General features: G+C 34.6%; 1 protein-coding gene across 4 annotated transcripts in view; it reads left to right on the forward strand.

Annotated features, from left to right (window-relative positions):
- GRIA2 (glutamate ionotropic receptor AMPA type subunit 2) overlaps window positions 1-18,872 on the forward strand; it is a 154,448-nt gene that overhangs the window by 73,163 nt on the left and 62,413 nt on the right. For all 4 annotated transcript variants that reach the window (XM_063107550.1, XM_063107547.1, XM_063107549.1 and 1 more), the window contains one exon: window positions 13,243-13,482. In XM_063107550.1, the coding sequence (XP_062963620.1) occupies window positions 13,243-13,482 (240 nt within the window). The remainder of the gene's footprint in view (window positions 1-13,242; window positions 13,483-18,872) is intronic.

Raw genomic sequence — 18,872 nt, forward strand, 5'->3', positions numbered from 1 at the left:
ACATCATTGCTTTTTTACCGTGCTATCCTGAAAGAAACAATTTCACAGGAATAGGCTAGCAATTTCATGCACAAATTGGTCCAGATGTATATCTTAGTTTTCCTAACTTTGGTGTTTAGACTTATTTTGTTTTGTTTCCATTAATAAAAGATCCATTGTCACCCTTATTGAAGTATGGCATATGCCATAACTTTGTTCTTGAATGTTTTGAAATCAGAACATATTCTTTGATTCTTTGAGAAATTCTTTTAGAAGTCTTAATTTTCCCCAGCTTGTTTGTTTTCACAACGTAATTTATTAGGGATTTGACAACTATCTAGTGGTTCTGAAAAAGGCAGAAAACATAACTGAGCAGTTTAGATTTCAGTATAGATTTGTGCTCCCTCTTTACGTTTTCACCAGTTGCATTTAATTTAAACACCTTAAAATCGCTAAATCTGCAGTTTACTCTGTGATTTATATACAAAACTACATCTGTTCTTCAGAACAAGACATCTGTTTATTCAGATATCTTTGAAATGAGGGCTTTAACTGAACTCATATATGCCTATTTTCAGTTATCTCATGTAGCTGAAATAACTTCTGTGTAAGCATAAGTTATATGTTATTATATTTTTCCTTGTAATTAGCTGTCATCTACTCATTTCTATTTTCTCCAGCTTTGTCTTTCACATAAATTAAATAGTTATTGCAGTATTAATCTCTGCTGAGCTCTTGAGCTCTCTTTCCCAAATGTCTCCTTTTTAACCTATTATGTGCTGTCTGCTTCATCTCATCCCACCAAGTAGTTTTGCTCCATCTTCTGGCCTTTACTAATAGCGAATTATTGCTTAGCTAATTATTTTTTTCCTTTGCCTTGTTGCACCTATGGTGATATACTGAGAATAGGGTAAGAATTACTATAGAACCATATTGATAATGACTAAATATTGATGTTATAGAACTTGAATTATGTTTTCACCCGTTTTTCATTCTCTAAGGACCACACAGTAAAATAGAGAGTTGAAACAACTATTCATATAATATATGGGCTTTTTAAAAGCCAGCCTATTATGGGAAAGGAAAAATTATGGACTATATAAAAGAGTTTAATTATATACATTGATCAAACGCATCAGACAATTACTCAAATTCTCATTCAATTTTCATTACATGGATAGCATATTAACATGATACTTTACAATTTATTATTTACTTAAGGTATATAGTAAAAGATACAAAACTAAGGGAAAATTATTTCTCCAAGTAGAAAGGTCCGAAAGTGAGTTGAGTAAAATTCTTACAAAAATAATGATTTATCCACCAAGAAAAATTTAAGAAAATCAATCAAAAAGCTTACGGAACTGATAAGATGGTTCGGGAAGATCACTAGATATAAAATTACCACTTGAAAATTAGTAGCTCTCCTAGGTACTAGAAATATCTAATAGAAAATACAAAGAAAAAAATCTAATGATAATGTAAGAAAGATGTGAAATATCTAGTGTTAAACCTAATAAGAAGTGTGCAGGGTTTGAATAAAAGCATAAAACTTTTCTGAAAACTATAAAATAGTTCTTAGTCAATAGAAATTGGCTATAAGGTTAATGTTGTAAATGTTAATTTCTGCCAATTATTTTGTACTTCAATCTAATCCTAACCAAAAATTGGATAAAAAAAAATGTAAAACAACGGGTTTGAAAGTTTTGCAAAAGGACACCAGAAGCAGTAGTTATTTCCAAAAAATTTACCATAGTTAAAACATTTATTTCCATCTTCAGAAATAGGGCTATGCCATGTAAAAAATTTAGCATATAATAAGTGATATTTACAACCAAGAGAAATCAATAAAATTAAACTAAAGGGAATTAAATATCTATGTGGAAACTAAGAAAGTTAGATTTCTAGCTTCCATTAAATCCAAATATTAATATTAAGAGAGTTGATTGCATAAACAATAATCACAAAATCAAACATAGAATGCTTTGAAAATTTTAGAATGGCTAATCCTTATTACACAAAACAGAAAATCTAGAAGTCATTAAAGAGAAGATTGAGAATTTGGCTACAAATATCATTATAAACAAAGTAAATGACAAGAGAAACAAAAGAGCAAAATATATGAGTTTTACATATAAAGAGGATGATTAAAGCATGTTAGAAATCAAAATTTAAAAAAATCTAACAATAAAACAAGTGTACAAAATGTAGGTAGTAATCGAACTTAATAGAGGAAAATATAAAAATAGATGCACTTTCCTACTAATAATGATGGGGATCCAAATTTTCTTCTTTACCAGTAAGAAGTGTATAGTACAGTGTCTGAAGGAACAAGTTCCGGAACCAGTTTGCCTAGGTTTGACTCTCTCTCAAAGATTTCTAGAGGTGTATTCTAAGAAAATCACTACTTGTTTCGAAGATTTTTTTATCTGTAAAATGTGGATGATATTAGGTCCCATGTGGGCTTTGCAGTATCATAAATTTTAGAAGAGATAATACATGAAAAAAAGAAAAAGAGCAATGCCTAGTTATCACAAGGGTATGAAAATGTAAGTTGTTATTAAAATAAAAATTAAATGCCACTTTTACACACTAGTAAAAATTAAAAGATGGAAAATATCTATTATTGACGGAGAACACCAAAAAAATAATAATTTATCTTATATTGTTGATGAGAATGTAGATTGGTACAACTATATTTGGGTGGTAATTTGATAGCATGGATAACATTTTACCCAGCATAACATTCAACCAAGCAATTTCACTTTTAATAATTTGTCCCTCAGAAATATTAGCACATGTGCACAGGGGTGTATGTACTTATATGTTCACGGCTGTCTTGTTTGTAATAGCAAAAATATTCTAACAATCTAAGTATTTTCAGTTAGGAAATGTTAGTGAAATGATGCTACATCTAAACCAGAGAGAGAGCACCATGTGATGACTTAGAAGAGTGAACTAAGTGTACTGACATGGTAATTTGTCTGTCAGAATTAAAAGTAAGTGACAGGGTAAATCTCCTATGGTCTCATTAATCAAAAGCATAAGAAAAACATAAACAAACAAACAGGCAAAATCAACTCTAACTAGAACTAAAGAGGTAGATGTGTACAAGACAAATGGTTATTAACAAGGGTTGCCTCTGGGAAGACTAGTGAACAAAGGGAAATTAATGATAGCCTTTTAATGAATATGCTTGTTTAAATTTGTATAATAATTTATTCTTGATATCTTTGAATTATAAATATTAAAATATATTATTAAAATAATGCAAGGGCCAAAACATAAATAAGTTACTAATCCTTTCTTGAGGGATCTTGTTTCACACAGTTAGCTCTAACTTTCCTTCTCTTATTGAAGGGAGTGTTACAGTGGAGCAGGGCGATCATTAGGACAGTGTCAGAGCAAAGTGCCAAGATCCTTTAACACACATTCAGACCTTCATCACTTTACCAGGACTCAATGCAAAAAGTGTATAGGAGTTCATCGTGCTAAAGTGAGTTCCTCCAATTTCTTAGCAATTTAGGGATGCATGCTTATGGTCCAGAGTGATTCTTAGTATATATACATTATTTCTTATAATGTGATATTCAAAAAACTTTTCCTTTTTTGATGAACTTATATAGGTTCATGCATAAGTACTATGGCACACACTCAGAAACCCTCTCACTTACCAATGAATAGGATGAGCAAGAAAGTCCTGTGAAAACTTTAGAAACCCTCTGAGCGATTCAAAATCAAGGGGGGTATCAGCTCTAATTTGAGGACATTGCTGTATGTCATGTAAAGGAAAATTCTTTTAAATAGAAATCTTGTAAGTATTTGAATATTTTTCAATTATTTTTTTAAAATAGGCTTTTATCACAAACACTAAAGTGTTTGTTTGGACTGAAATATCATCTAATCTGTATTTGATAAAAATCTAATCCTTCAGTTTTGTACCTCCTGATCACAGTCTGTCAAGAGATTAAACATTTTTTAGGCAGTGAGACCAAGAGTGACTGTAAATAGGAAGCAGAAGAGAACTGCAATTTGGGAGAAAACAGGACAAGAAGAAATGAGAAAAAAATACATAATGAAGAAAGAGAAAAAGCATGAAAGGCTAAAAAACATGCAGAGAATGGTAGAATTTAATCCCTGAAATTTTATCATATCTCACACACATTTTACATGAGAAAGCATGTGATGAATAATAGATGTGCACTACCTGACATTTTCTAGAATTTTCCTCATTGGTGTTCAGCCATACAGGCTTGAGTTTGAGCTGGATGGGAACTTTCAGAGCACTGAGACATTTGAAAGCTGCAACCTACCAGAAGCACATAGCTGGCTGGTGTCACAGCTGGGATTAGACACCGGCTCCAGACGTTCACTCAGCCTGGCTCTCTGTATCCACAGCATTCAAATTGCTTTGGGGCATGGAGTGCCCAGAATTTACGTGGAGTGTGAGTTGAGCAAGCATTTGCAGAGAATAGAACTATCTGTATTTATGAGGAAGAAATACATGTCCAGGGGATGAAGAATAGGACTATCTTGTGTGAAATAGCATCTTATATAAACAGAGGTAATTCTCTTTCGTTTATGTGTCCAGAACCCATCATTAAAATTCACATGAGAGTTATTGCCTAGTACTGCCAGTTCTACTACTGCCTTCTGTCCCAGATGATGAATGAAGTCAGGATAAACATTATGGATTTTTAAAGCTACATATAATATGGGCAACAGCAATAAACTTACAGCATTTCACCTCACTCAGCAAACATAACACGGAGGTCAGGAAGGATAAATGTTTGTTAAAGAGAAAGAAAAATGTATTACTATAACTTCATAGTTTCTACTATTGAGTAATGATGTTGCATCACATTTAATATTTCTCTGAAAAATGGGATCAAAATGTATGCAAAGGAGAAATAATTTATCACTGTAAAGATTCATGGCAGGGCTACAGGGACGATCATCAGTGAAGCAATTTATACAAAATGTCATTGAAGTGTATGTTTATTATTCTTCATATTTTCTTTGAATCATTTACCGTCTCTTTCAATACCTCTATACTGAGTGTCTATGCTAGGAACTGTGCTGGATTCTAGGGAACAGAAGTGAACAGAGCTAAGGGTAGGCTTGTAAAGAGATGAAGGTTTTGTGAGAGATGCTGAACTGCTAGCTGGGAAAACCTTCCTGTCCACAGAGGAAAAGAAGGTGCCCTAGATGAACTTTAAAATAACTACATTAATGGAAAGCAGATAGTTTAACTCCATTTCATCGTAAGAACAGACATTGTATTTACCTAAATATTCTGAGAATAAAGGAATTACAGTTCCATTTTTCATATTTCTCCAAATTTTTGTATGAAAACCTGATGTTTCACATACCATATGTCACAGCAATTATATTTTTAAAGAAATAAGTGTTGCTTATAAATAAGCTTTGAGTCTTGAATGATTCCTTTGAGTTTTATAAATAAGACATATGAGATTGTGAGAATTTTTGAGGCTATTTTCATGTGCAAAATGTGTTATTTGATGTATGTCCAAGACAAAGAAATTGATCTGTTTTCATTTAGAGTTCCAATTGCCCCCTGCACTGTGTAGTTTTTCAGGTTAGTAACTTCACTTCTCTTAATAGAAACTTAACTACATTTAAAGTCTATTTTGAAATCTTAAAATAATAAAATTTCACAAATATTCCAAATATTGTCTTCTCACAGCAATAATGATTGTGTTTTTTTTTTCTAATATGAGAATTGGTTAACTAACTTTCATAGGTAATTTTAAACTAACACTGTCTATTTGGCAATGTTAAGGGAGGAAAATATTTTTATGACATGATTTCAGAAATACCCCAATACCAACAGAAATGAAATTTCAACATAAGGACCTGTTTTATATCTTTGTTAGCTAATTACTTCTGATCATGTATTCATTCAATATTTAATAATAATATACTTGTGAAATCCCTGAGCCGGGTATAGTGGAGAATACAAAAATCATCATGGTTGAATTTCTTGTCAATAACATGTGTATTTAATGATTTACATTTTCTTCAGCACTTCTCTATACATTATCTAATTTAAACTTTAAGGCATTCTGTAAGGTAGACAGGATAGGAATGAATATCCCCACTGGATAGATCAGAAAACTGAGGCTTAAGATCAGTGACTTCTATCAGGTGGCCAGGGAAGGAGAGAGCTGGGTTTCCAATTCAGGTGTTCTTATTCAGTCCTCACCCTGACCCTTGGCCTCAGGAAGATCACAAATCACCACCAACACACACACACACACGCACACGCACACGCACACGCACACGCACACACACACACACACACTCTGCCATGGACGAGGTAAAGGCAGAGTGCTGTTGGGGTTCAAAATCAGAGAAGATCATATTCAGTTGATGGTAAGCAGGGCACCTTTCATGGAATAATTGGTATTTTTTTAAAAGACATTTATCAAGTGCCTCTTGTGTGCCAAGTACTTGACAGGCATTTCAAGATAAACAGAACTTCATTCTCTACTTTCAGTTAGCTCAGAGTTTATGAGCAAAACTAAACCATTATAAAATACAAACTAATATACAAAAATGCAGATTGCTTTAGAATCACGTTGTAGAAGCAGCATGTAAGTCAGACCACACAAAGCAGGTGACAACTGAGCACTGATATGTATGTTATTCTCTAAGCAATGGGAAGACTGATGGATTTTAAGCAGGAGGATTATATCTGCCATGATAGGAAAAAGAATTATTGTAAAGGAGGTTATTTGAGAGAGTATTGCAGCAATCTAGCCAATAAATGTTTAAGGACCATGTTCAGGTAAGGTCAGCAGTGCTGGAGAGCACATGATTCAAGAGTATCGGTGGGCAGTACTTGGTGACAATTTGTGTACTGGAGATAAAGGAAGGGAAGAAGTTAGGAGTGACTCCTACATTTGGGAGCCTAAAAAGATGGGTTCAACTTCAACACGTGAACATTTGTCTCATGGAATTGATAAAATTTTAGGCTAAAGGAAAATAGTTACAAAATGTTGGTGCATGGTTAATAAATAGTTAACATCAACATTGATTAGAACATGGAATTCAAGCAGGAATATCAAGAGCAACTTATATGTGGCTTACTATTAGCCAGCACTGTTTTCAGCCTATGTTTTCTTTACTATTTCCCTGCCTCACAATGAGGCAGGTAGATAATATTATTATCCTCTTTTGCAGATGACAAACTGAAACAGAGCAAAGTAACTTGCCCAACCAATCCCAACTAGATAGTGAAAAAGCCAGGATCCAAACCCTGTTTAATCTCACTTTTAGCTTCTAAAGCTGTTATATCAGAAGTCAGAGCCCCCAAGCCTCTTCAATACAGAATAATAACTTCTCTGCAATATTTAATTTTTGAGATTAAAGTTATATGTTTTAGACATTGTAAAACAGTGGTATTGTCTGCATTTCTTTTTCTTTTATTCTTCTTTTTAATTTTGCAAAGCTTCCACTTGAGGTATTGGTGAATGAATTAAACATTTTACTTAAAAATCACCAGCAAGGAAATAAATAAATAAGAATCATGAAAATATATTATTGTAAAATTAATAATTTACAATGTATTTACAGTATATATTTTCTCAGGAAATAAAGGGAGACAAGTGGGGTGATGATGAAGGTTTGGGAAACATTTGCATAAAAAGTTAAATTTGATCTTATTAATAGGGATGAGAGCACTAAGCGATAGAGTCTAAAGAAAGAAGAAAAAACAGCTGGAAGAAAGATCCCTGAAGAATGCTTTTTATGTGATGTGCATTAGAAAGACTGATATGACAAGAGTAGAAACTGAAGGAAGGAGAGAGAAGAGGTGGGGCACAGTTTAGCATGGGGGAGCCAGGAGGAAGAAAAGGCAGGTGAAGGTGCAGGAAAGGCTTAAGTGCTGTGCAAACTTCATGTGAGTAGGGGCCTTACCTGTCGTGCTTGATGCAGTCTCCCCAAAACCCACAACAGTGGGTTCTTGAAAATACCTGAAAATACTTGGTTAATGTGGAATGAATGAAGTAGAATAAAATGTAGATGGTGATGAAGGGCATGAATGGGACAAGAAAGAATAATAAATTTATTATTCTGAAAGATTGAATATAAATAATAGCAATAGGTTTGATGCCATGAGTAGAAAGGAAAAAATCAACACAAAGACGTGGTTTGTAAGATAAAATTGTTAGGGTTTTCTTTTTTTGTTTTTACAGAATTAATTGGAATTATATGGAATTAGAGCTTTTGCAATGGGAAAAATGGAGGGTGAGAGATTAGAACTAAATTGTGTAATCTAGGAAAGAATGCACTAATCTGTCCCGTTTGTTTTGGCATTTTCTAAACCTAACACTAAGCTTGTCACACAGAATATTTACGTTACTTATTTGCTCAGTAAGTAAATGGTTCCAGGAGACACTGGGATAATGATGAAGGTTGAAAAACATGCACATAGAAGTTGAATCTGACTTTGTTGAAAGGGATGAGTCCACTAAGAGACAGACTGTAGAAAGAGAAGAAAAAGCATTTGAAGACAAATCCTTGGGGAATGTCTTTTTAATATGGGATGCTGGAAAAAGATAAGGCAGTGAAAGATAATTAGAGGAAGATGAGAAGTACCGAGATGGTATGATTTTACTTGGCAGCGAAGTGCAGACGGAATTAGAAGAGAACAGACCTAGGAGCAGTGGAAAAAGAGAGAATTTCAAGAAGCAAGTTTCTGACTAATAAATTCAGAGAAGCTAAGAAAAGCCACATTGGAAGAAGAGATTATTGGATTTAGTGACTGGAATATCATTACTAACAAATGATGGAGAGATTTTAATAATAAAGTCAAGGTCAAAGTATACAAGGGATTAATGCCAGAAGTTTAATGATGAAGGAAGGAGGGAGATTTTCTGTGCTTTCCATATTTTGAGATCAGGATTATTTGGTGATGCAGCTTTCACCAGACCTTGTACAAACTGCAAAGGGGCTATTGCCATTCTGCTTAGGAAGCAGCCTATGCTGTATCATTGATGTGAATGGCAGTTTATAAATACAAAATATATAAAACAAAAATAAATCATGCCTGGTTCTTTCCCCTTTCTACTAAATAACTATGCAAGCAAGGTTCTTCAGACTGTAGTGTGTATGATACATGAGCAGCACCAATGCGCAGAATGACCCAAGAGGAAAAGATGTGTGTTGAATGCACCATCAGCATTGTTACTGCCTTATTTCATCTGGGCTTGTAATAAAAAGTAAAATAATCAGCAAGTTACTTACACCCAGAAGATTATCATTTCTGTTATTTGACCTAAAGTACCTTGTAGAAGGACTTGACTTTGCTAGGTTTCTCAAAGTTGATATTAAATATTTAATTAAAATAGAACTCAGTAAGAGCATCTTTACCTACTCCTTTGCAGTCAGATTTGAGTCTCAAGACATAAATGCAACTCTGATATTAATTAGCATAATCATTCAAAAATTTATAATAACGTTTCATAGCTTCATGGTACTAGAGGTGAAACTGCAAGGTTTTCTGCTCCTTCCTTTGCCTCCAGAGATGTGTACTGGTATTTTGTCTAACTCATTTTAGAAAGTTGTTTTTGGAATTATTCCCAGAGCTCATGACACATTATTTTGGGTATTCTCAGTGGTAGTAAGGCTTCCTCCTTTAAAGGATGGATCTAAGGTAGGAAAATGGCTTTAAATTTTGAAGGCATTTTGGGGGAATAGGGTAGAGATGAAAATGAATAATTGCATTTCTAATGAAGAGAGGAGTAATTCCAAAGTACTGCAATTAATTTTCTTGTGTAATGTGTCAACAGGCTCATGTATCCATGCTATACTTGCGGGGAGAGGGGGTCAATATTAGAATGCAAAGTCTTGGATATTTTGAGATGGAGTGTTAGAAACATAGCGCTGAGTTTTTCATCTTCATATTGTCCCTGAAAGCTGGGTAAGCAAAGTACCTTAGCTCAGATCAGCATTCTGATTCCTGGTAGTAAGTCTCAATGACATCCTCATCATGCTTGGGCACAGAGACAATGATTGACCAAAGTTAAAGAGAGGGAAATGAGCAATGTTGACCACTGGCTGTGAATTGCATGTATAATAAGAGGACATTAAGAGAGAAATATCCAGAAAAATAGAGGATATACACAAGTAGACAATTGAATATGTGCCATGAAGAGATAAAGGATAAGAGGAGAGAGTTGAGGAAGACTGTATTCGTCCGTATTCTGTTGCTTGCAACAGAATACCTGAAACTGGGTAATTGATAAAGAAAATTTACTTCTTATAGTTCTGGAGACTGGGAAGTCCAAGGCTGAGGGAGTGTATCCAGAGAGGGCCTTTTCCCCAGTGGAAACTCTACAGAGTCCCGAGGCAGCTCAGGGCACTACATGGCAAGGGAGCAACAGTATGTTCACATGTTCTCTTCCTCACCTTGTAAAGCCACCAGTCTACTCCTGTAGGAACTCATTCATCCATAAATGGATTAATTTATTCATGAGGGCATAGCCCTTCAGGATTTAATCACCCCTTAAAGATACCATCTTTCAAATACCATGGTTAGATTTCCTACTCTCTTAATACTGTTCCAGTGGTAATTAAGTTTCAACATGAGCTTTACAGGGGGCAGACATCAAACCATAAGAAAAACCAAGGATAGTCAGTAGAGAAAGACCATTGTAAAATTATGTTCATTGGAGAATTAGCTAAATTTCCTGGGAAAAAAAGTGCCTTCCGAGTTAGGCAAATTGTAATTTCTTATGAAGTTTTGTATAGCTTGTGCCTGCTATTGGGCCAAAGCCAGTGTTTCCAGATGGCCACAATAACCAGGAGGTCCCTTGACAACTTATTCTAGAGTCTAAAACAAATGGGAAATGAAAGGTATAGTTCCTTATTAACATTGTCTATGTATTCAAGCAGTGACATCCTTTATCATGCATTCTGCTGATGCTGCTCCTGCTGTTTCTATCACAGAAGCTATCTCTCTTAAGATGAGAAGAGGTCTCAGTAATAAATCATATTGGATGATATTCCTATAGTATCTGGATAACATGACAACATTTTGCAGAAAAGAAAAGAAAATAGACCCAGAGAGAATTTTATATGTCACATAGAATCATCAATTTCCGAACAAATTTAAGATTCAAAATATACATGTCAGTACACACATATTCATGTATAAAATAAGAAATTATTGGAGAGATTGCCTAGAAGCGTTTTAACCATTGAAGGTCTTTATCACGTATGTGAAGAATGGACATAGTCATCAACTACATTGAAGGTTATTTTCAGCTTCTGGACCCAGACAAGAACAGAAAATATGGATATGAATAAAAGGCAGTATTCCCATTTTTGCATTATGTAAAGGTATGAAATAAATTTAAAGAGAAACATTTAGTTGCTTTCTGAGATATATGATTGATGATAAAAAAGGAGATGTCAATTGATATATTACACAAATATAACCTAGAAATCCGAGAAAACCCCTTATGTTAGAAAGATAGAAGTTAATTAAATATTGGCGAATGTTTTAAAAAAAGGAAATCTTTGATAAATCAGAGGCACTCAAAGAAACAGCCGATCTTGCTTTCCTTTCAATTTATATCATGCAACACTTACTAAAAATTATTTTCTATTACTTATTATCTGGAATTAGCTATTAGTATCTGTGTATATTTTAGCAATGCTTTTATCCATCAAACAAATCTATTTTTTTTCCTACAGAGGAACTAATTTTGTGAAGAAAATAAAATGAAAACATAGCATTGGTCTTTTCCTTCAAATGGGGCTAATGAATTTAAAAGGATGCTTGATAATATGTTCCGTGTTATTACATTGTGGTACTGGATGTCTGACTTCCATTCCTTGGGCCAAAACCCCTGAGACTGAAAAATATCAGCTATTAATTTGTTCAAAGCCACCTGGATTAGTGGCCTTCAGCACTGTGCCATGGAAACATTGCAGGGGATCAGTATTAGCAAAGTAACCCATACATCTCAGAGAGATAGCAGATTTATGTCCCCCCAAATTATTAATTATATTGTGGAGAACTGACTTGAAGGGACATAAGTGGGGCAGAGAGGACAGTTGGATAGAGATTCGACTAATCCAGGTCAGAAAAAAAGTATTACCCATTAGTTAAAAGCATGGATTCTGAATACGGATGCCTACATTTGAATGCAGCATCTATCACTTACCAATCATGTGACTTGAATAAGTCACATAATATCTCTATGTGCAAATTTTCCTACCAGTAATTTGGGAATAATAATAGTTCCTATCTCAAGGATTATCATGAGAGATAAATGATTTAGTGTATTACAGACCATGTCAGGAACACGGCAAGCAAAGTGTAAGTATATGCTGTATTGAACTAGGATGATTGGAATGGAGAGAAAAGTAAGTAGACGACATTTGAATATATTCAGGTATCATAAAGAGCATGACTTAGTGATGGACTGACTTTAGGGGAGGAGGTGGGAAAGAGTAGTGTCACATGCCATTCACTGAAATAGAAATATCGGAAGAGGATAAGGGATTGCGGGAGTGATAGAACTTTCATATACAATATTATTATTTTCTTAGTAATGATGGTCCTTAGGCAAAATATTCTGGTAATATTCTTTGTTTCCTGTGTTGTGGAACATATGAGGTGTTAGGTTCATGGGAAGGATTCAAATGAGGGCTTCTAAACTTCATTTAATTGCTACTTGACTGAGTGACGTAAGGTAAGAGATGTCTCTTTCAGGTGACATGTCTCTGTGTATGATGCGAGTCTGGCATCTACCTTCTCTTCAAGAGGTTTTGGTCAGCATGAAAACTCTTCGGAAGCACACCGACCTTTTAATATAAAAGCATCATAAATACAATAAAGCCTTTTAAAGGAATCAGATGTTTGTAGGGAATGAGCTGTTATGAAAGTGTATAAATCCCAGATGACAGTTTGTTCTTACAGCTAACGATTTTTACTTGCACATTTTTAATATCTGTCCTAAAATATATTTATACTTATGAAACTTGTTAAACAATAACGTATGTATTTTCTTATAGCCATAATTATTACTTTTTTATGCTTTATAATTTTTTGAATTCCTCAGTGTGCTAAGTAAACAAGTGCTCATAAATTTTGATGGATCACTGATATAAACTCTTTCAGTCTGTTATTTTGTATTTTATGGAAAAGGATGTTAAGTTTCAAGCAAATCCATATGATTGTATGACAATTTCAATGATCTATCCTTTCTATTTTCCCTGTTCTTCTAGTCTGCTCCCAGTTTTCAAGAGGAGTCTATGCTATTTTTGGCTTTTATGACAAGAAGTCTGTAAATACCATCACATCATTCTGTGGCACGCTCCACGTGTCCTTCATCACTCCCAGCTTCCCAACAGATGGAACACATCCATTTGTCATTCAGATGAGACCTGACCTCAAAGGAGCACTCCTTAGCTTGATTGAGTACTATCAATGGGACAAGTTTGCATATCTCTATGACAGTGACAGAGGTAAGTGACAGTATCTCTGTCTCTTTGTAATGGGGCAAATTCAGCACCTACACTTGACACTTATGTTTAATGTCACAGAATTATAAAGGTGTATTAAATCCCAGGGATCACTAGGAAGGTGTATTAAAGCCCAAGTAATTAATTCGCTATGTAAATGAGTAATGCAACTTGAAGCCTGAGAAACATATTTAAAACAAAACAACAGCAAAAAGCTATGAGTGTATAATTTAAAGAGATGGACTGTGTCAACCCGATGTCCAAATGTTGTAAGGTAAAAAGCAATTTCTGGTATCGGTAGCTAAGACCCTATGATGACTACATTATTAGTCCAAGGTGAATGAAATGGCTTAAATAAAATTGAACTACTCGTATAAATAAGAACTTTTATTGTAATTTATGGTTATTAAATATCATTACATACAAAAGTTTTGTCAGGCAGGTAGCATTATTACTCATGCTTTAAAATAAGATTCCTGAGTACCAAAGAGGTTTAAGGATTTGCTCATGAACAATCGATGTGTGGTACAGCTGGAACACAAGTCTCTGATACCAGGCATATCAGAGTAAAACTCTGATGGTGGGGTGTTTTGATTAGCATGCCAGGCTTGCCTCATTATACTAAAGATTCTGGAGGGAGGTAGTTCCTTTACATTTCCCACATCACTTGCTATGAAGTTTTGTGTTAGCAGACCTGCTTGACTTACACGTCACAGAAACCCAGACATTCTTAACCATTCTTGCATCCCTAATTGGGTGTCAGTGAGTCTGTGTCCCTCCTAAGTCGTCTGAAACATTTTGTGTGTACGTTCATTATGTATGTTTTTCTGGAGAGACTATCCCTAATCAAAGTGAAAAGGATTAAGAGCCACTACTGTCAGAATCCCTAAGCATCACACTGTGTGCTTACTTCAGCAGCTTGCTTCCTGGAATATTTAAAGGTTCAGACAAAAACCAGAAGCCTGTTTCGACCAAGATAGGGCACCTTGTGAACGCACAAGGGCAGACAAGATGCAAGCCAGCCGTCAGTCAATTCTTCATTGATCAGTTTGTAGTCATTTGCTTCAGCAATCCTGAGCCAGGATGCTCAGGCTAGGTGTCTGATTCTCTGCCCTGTCCTCCTAATCCTGGGAATGAGAAATCTCAGTGGAAAAGCCAGTCAGCACTATAGAAGCTGAAAAAAATTTGCTATGTCAACAACTCCCCCTTTCCCCCACCTGCTTTGCAAAGGGAGAGCCTTGCTAGCCCCATAAGGAATAAAAACCAAAAACAGATAACCATTTAAACTAAATATAGATTTCATCGTGCTGGATGATTCTGAAACATCCTTTTTATTAATGTGATAAAAGGGCTTATACAACTGGGCTTATCAAATTATTTTTAGTCTTTTTCCTCTTGCTTTTTGCTAACTCCTTTAGTATTTTGTTATGTTAAAACTAGCCTGAAATCTAGGCAAATTCTTAATAGCTCTTTCACCCTTGCTGCCTACTGTTGTGATTTGTACCACCAAAGTATATTGTACTTCTAGAAACGCTGCTATTTCATTGTCATCATTTCAGCCCAATCCACCATCACAGGTTCAGTCCCTCATCTCTCCAATTTCACACTTGTCTCTCTTTAATGCATTTTCCAGAAAGTAGCCAGAATTATATAAAAAAAATTTTTTGACCACATTACTCTCTTGCTTAAAACACTTCAATGCTTCTCACTATAATGGAAATAAAATTAAAATTCTTAGCATAGCTTTAATGTCTTAAAATACCCAGTTCCCACCCAAATTTCCAATGTATTTTCTGTCTTGCTCACTCACTAAAGTAAATCCATCTGACCATCCTCAGTTTCTCAGATGCACCAAACTCATTCACCCCAAAATGTCTGCACATGGCTCTAATTCTTACTGCTTCTTGATGAATGAGTTTCTTTTTCTTTTCTCCCTCTTTCCTTCCTTCCTTCCTTCCTTCCTTCCTTCCTTCCTTCCTTCCTTCCTTCCTTCCTTCCTTCCTTCCTTCCTTCCTTCCTTCCTTCCTTCCTTCCTTTCTTCCTTCCTTCCTTCCTTCCTTCTTTTTTTTTTCCTGTCAACTAGCTGGTACAGGGATTGAACCCTACACCTTGGTGTTATCAGTACCATTTCCTAACCAACTCAGCTAACCGGCCAGCCCCAGTATATATCATTTCTTCAGAGATGCTTTTCATACTGTTGTTGTCTCTCAAAGCAATCTCTTCTTTTCCTTTGGAGGACTTATCACAATTTGTAACTAAAAGTGGTGTTCATTGTGTCACTCAAGAACGACTTATAGAGCTCCTGTTTTGTTCCAGGAACTATTTTATTCACATGGGCTAAGCATTATGTTTGATATTTAAGGTCTGGCTATAAGCTCCAAGAAGGCAATGTCCAGGCACTGTGCAGCGCATTGCATGTACGGTTCATAGCTGCTTACCCAGTGCCACAGATTATGCTTGAAACAGAGTTGATGTTCATTGAATAGTGTTAATAAATGAGTTAGACATAAGTGTATTTTAAGCTTGAGAGCATATTAGAGGCTGAATCTTGCTTGCCAAACGGAAGAATCAGCAGATGAATTCTCTTTACTGTTTGCCAAGGTTGAAGGTGGCATTTTTAGTTTAGGAACCTACTTCACTCTCATCTCCCCCCTCACTATTACTCACTCTAGTTAAAACTGCACTTTTAAGAAAATTCAGATAGACAACAGCTGACATAAACAGAAAAAGAGAACTAATTTTGAAGAGAGATACTGAGAGAGATAGGCTTTGGGGAATTGGGTGAAGATGGATGGACTTGTGAAGATGGATATACTTGTGAAAAGAATCTGTGACACGTAAAAATGATTTTGTTAATACTTTAGAAATATTAAATGAAATTGAAGTGATGAGATAATCTCCAATTATTAAATTATACAAATTGATTTGAGTTCAAGTGCATCTGTTGAGAGAACATTAGAGTGATAATATTAAGTAATTATGTATTAAAGCCAAAATGACCTTATGGATATATTTTCAAGGTGTTATCAAGTAGCTGCTGATGTTTTGATGTGAAGAGTATTACACTGGCTTTTCATCTGAAGCTATTTTCAGATACTCAAAATATTAGCAAAAGACTTGACCTTTGTGTAATGTTTTATTGACTCATGGAAATGGGATTTTTACTATCAGGCTTTTTCTAATTAATGACAATTTTTTATGGCTTTGTCATTATATTACATTTAAAAGAGTTTAGTCATGCACTCATCAAGTAACTGTTTCTTTCCTTTGGACCTTAACCCAGTTCTCTTACACTTGTACGAGGGGCCTTCATACTTTAGAGTAACATGATTTGGAGAATGCACCTATGTTCCCTTTATTGATATTAACTGTTTTCAAAAATAGATTCCATGGTTTCATCTCTCAACTTATATCTCTACATGCCTCAATTTCAAAATATTAGATCTATTCTTGATATGGCACTTTCTCCACCTCCTTGATTACATGGTTTTGTTCTGGTTCTAATAATCTTTACTTTTCTGAGAGTCTGGATAGGGTAAACATAGTGTTAAATTTTAATGCCTAAATATATAAATTAATATTCTTTTGAACAGCATAGGGCCCAAGCATGAAAATGATTCCCCAGCATCCTTCCCTGATTATGAACTAGATGAAAAGGATTTAAATTGTTCTGTGCTGCTTCATTGCACTACCCTTAACTGAGACTGCAATGAAATCCTTCCTGCTTCTGGACCATCCATCTGAATGCTGAGCAACAGGTCAAGAAGTCTCTATAACTATATAGAGACTTGTTTATAACTATATCTCAGTTATAAACAAGGGAGGGCATGGATGCATCCTTATCTGTGTATAGAAACATCCTTGACTAATCTAAGTTAGTCAAGGAGGTGGGAGGAGTGCTGAAATGGTTCATCTGGTGTCAGGTGAACTTTTAGGATTGCTGGTGACTTCTCTTTACCTAGGCCATGTTGCAGCAGCCTGGAACTCCTTGATGCATTTCCTAAAAGCTGCATATCACTACTCCATAGAGTAGGGAGATAGACCTTCAATGTATTTTTTACTATAGAGTAATGAAGTTACCAATTTAATGCATTAAATATTATAGTTTTGTCTTTGGATATATGTGTAGTAAATTTGAATCAAAACAGTCAAAAATGTGGTTTTTATGTATTGGCTCAGTGTCAACAAGGAAAGGTAATACATTTCTATAGGCAATAGGTAAAAAGACTGATGCTTTACATCTATATGTCTTGGTTTTAATTTTGAGCGACATTATTTGTCACCTGAAGGGAAGGCACTTTGATTCCAGTTCCAAAAAAATATCATGCATAGAACAAAAATGCTTCCAAATTGTAAATTTCTTTTCTGATGATCCTGAGAAAGCTGATGAGGGAAATATATGTTAATCTAATCTGGCCTAGGCATGCTGCCATGATTTAATAATCATAAATATTAATTTCTATGCCTGAAAGAACAAGGACAGTGAATTTTAAATGGAACAAAGAAAATATTTTTAAGAAAGACATGTTCTGAATGAAATATACCTTTTGGCAGTAATCATTTTTAATTTCACCTCTTATGTGCAAACTAAGACACTTAGACTTGACCTGTTTTTAGGCCGATGGCTTTTCTGTAACTATGTCACAGTTTTAACACTAGGTCAAAATAAGACTATCCCCTACTGCTAGCAATATTTTGATGGTTTTAGGGAGATTGTCAGCTAACAAATAGTATATACAGCCATAGCCAGTTGGTAACAATAGGCACATGAATATCTGCCAATTTAACAATATTTTAGTCTCTCCATTCATTATTTTAGCCAAATGTCTGAGAATTCAGTAGAGTTTAGAAGTTACTTTTAGACTCTTGTGATATACTTGAGGTTTTTGAGAACATACCATATTTTAAATATATTTATTAGGAGGAATAGTTAATTTTCTAGATTTAAAAATTTTTTTAAATGAACAACTTTGTAACTCAGCAGTTTTCTTTGTTATAAGTAATTCTGTAATAAGAAATCAGTCTCTACAATAGAAATCTAAATATTCTGATATAGTAGTATGGATATTAGGGTGGAATAATTACTTACTAGTAATTTAAATAAATCAGTGTTTATAGAAAACTCCCATTGTCCATACAAATTCATATTCTGAATTAGGGAATGAATGTATCTATAAGAATATTTCTGTGCTAGTTTGTATGGAAGGGAAAGAGGCATATCTCAAGTGATACTTTCTCCACTAATTAGAATATGGTACCAAGAGACCAAGAGCATGGATTTTTCTTTTGTTCAAAGAGTTTCATTTTACCTTCATAGTTGTAACATACATGTTTAGTGATTTTTATATTTAAAAATGATCTATTAATTATAAAGCAATCAGACTTAATACAAA

The sequence above is a fragment of the Cynocephalus volans genome, chromosome 9 (assembly GCF_027409185.1).
Source record: "Cynocephalus volans isolate mCynVol1 chromosome 9, mCynVol1.pri, whole genome shotgun sequence".
Classification (NCBI taxonomy): Eukaryota; Metazoa; Chordata; class Mammalia; order Dermoptera; family Cynocephalidae; genus Cynocephalus; species Cynocephalus volans.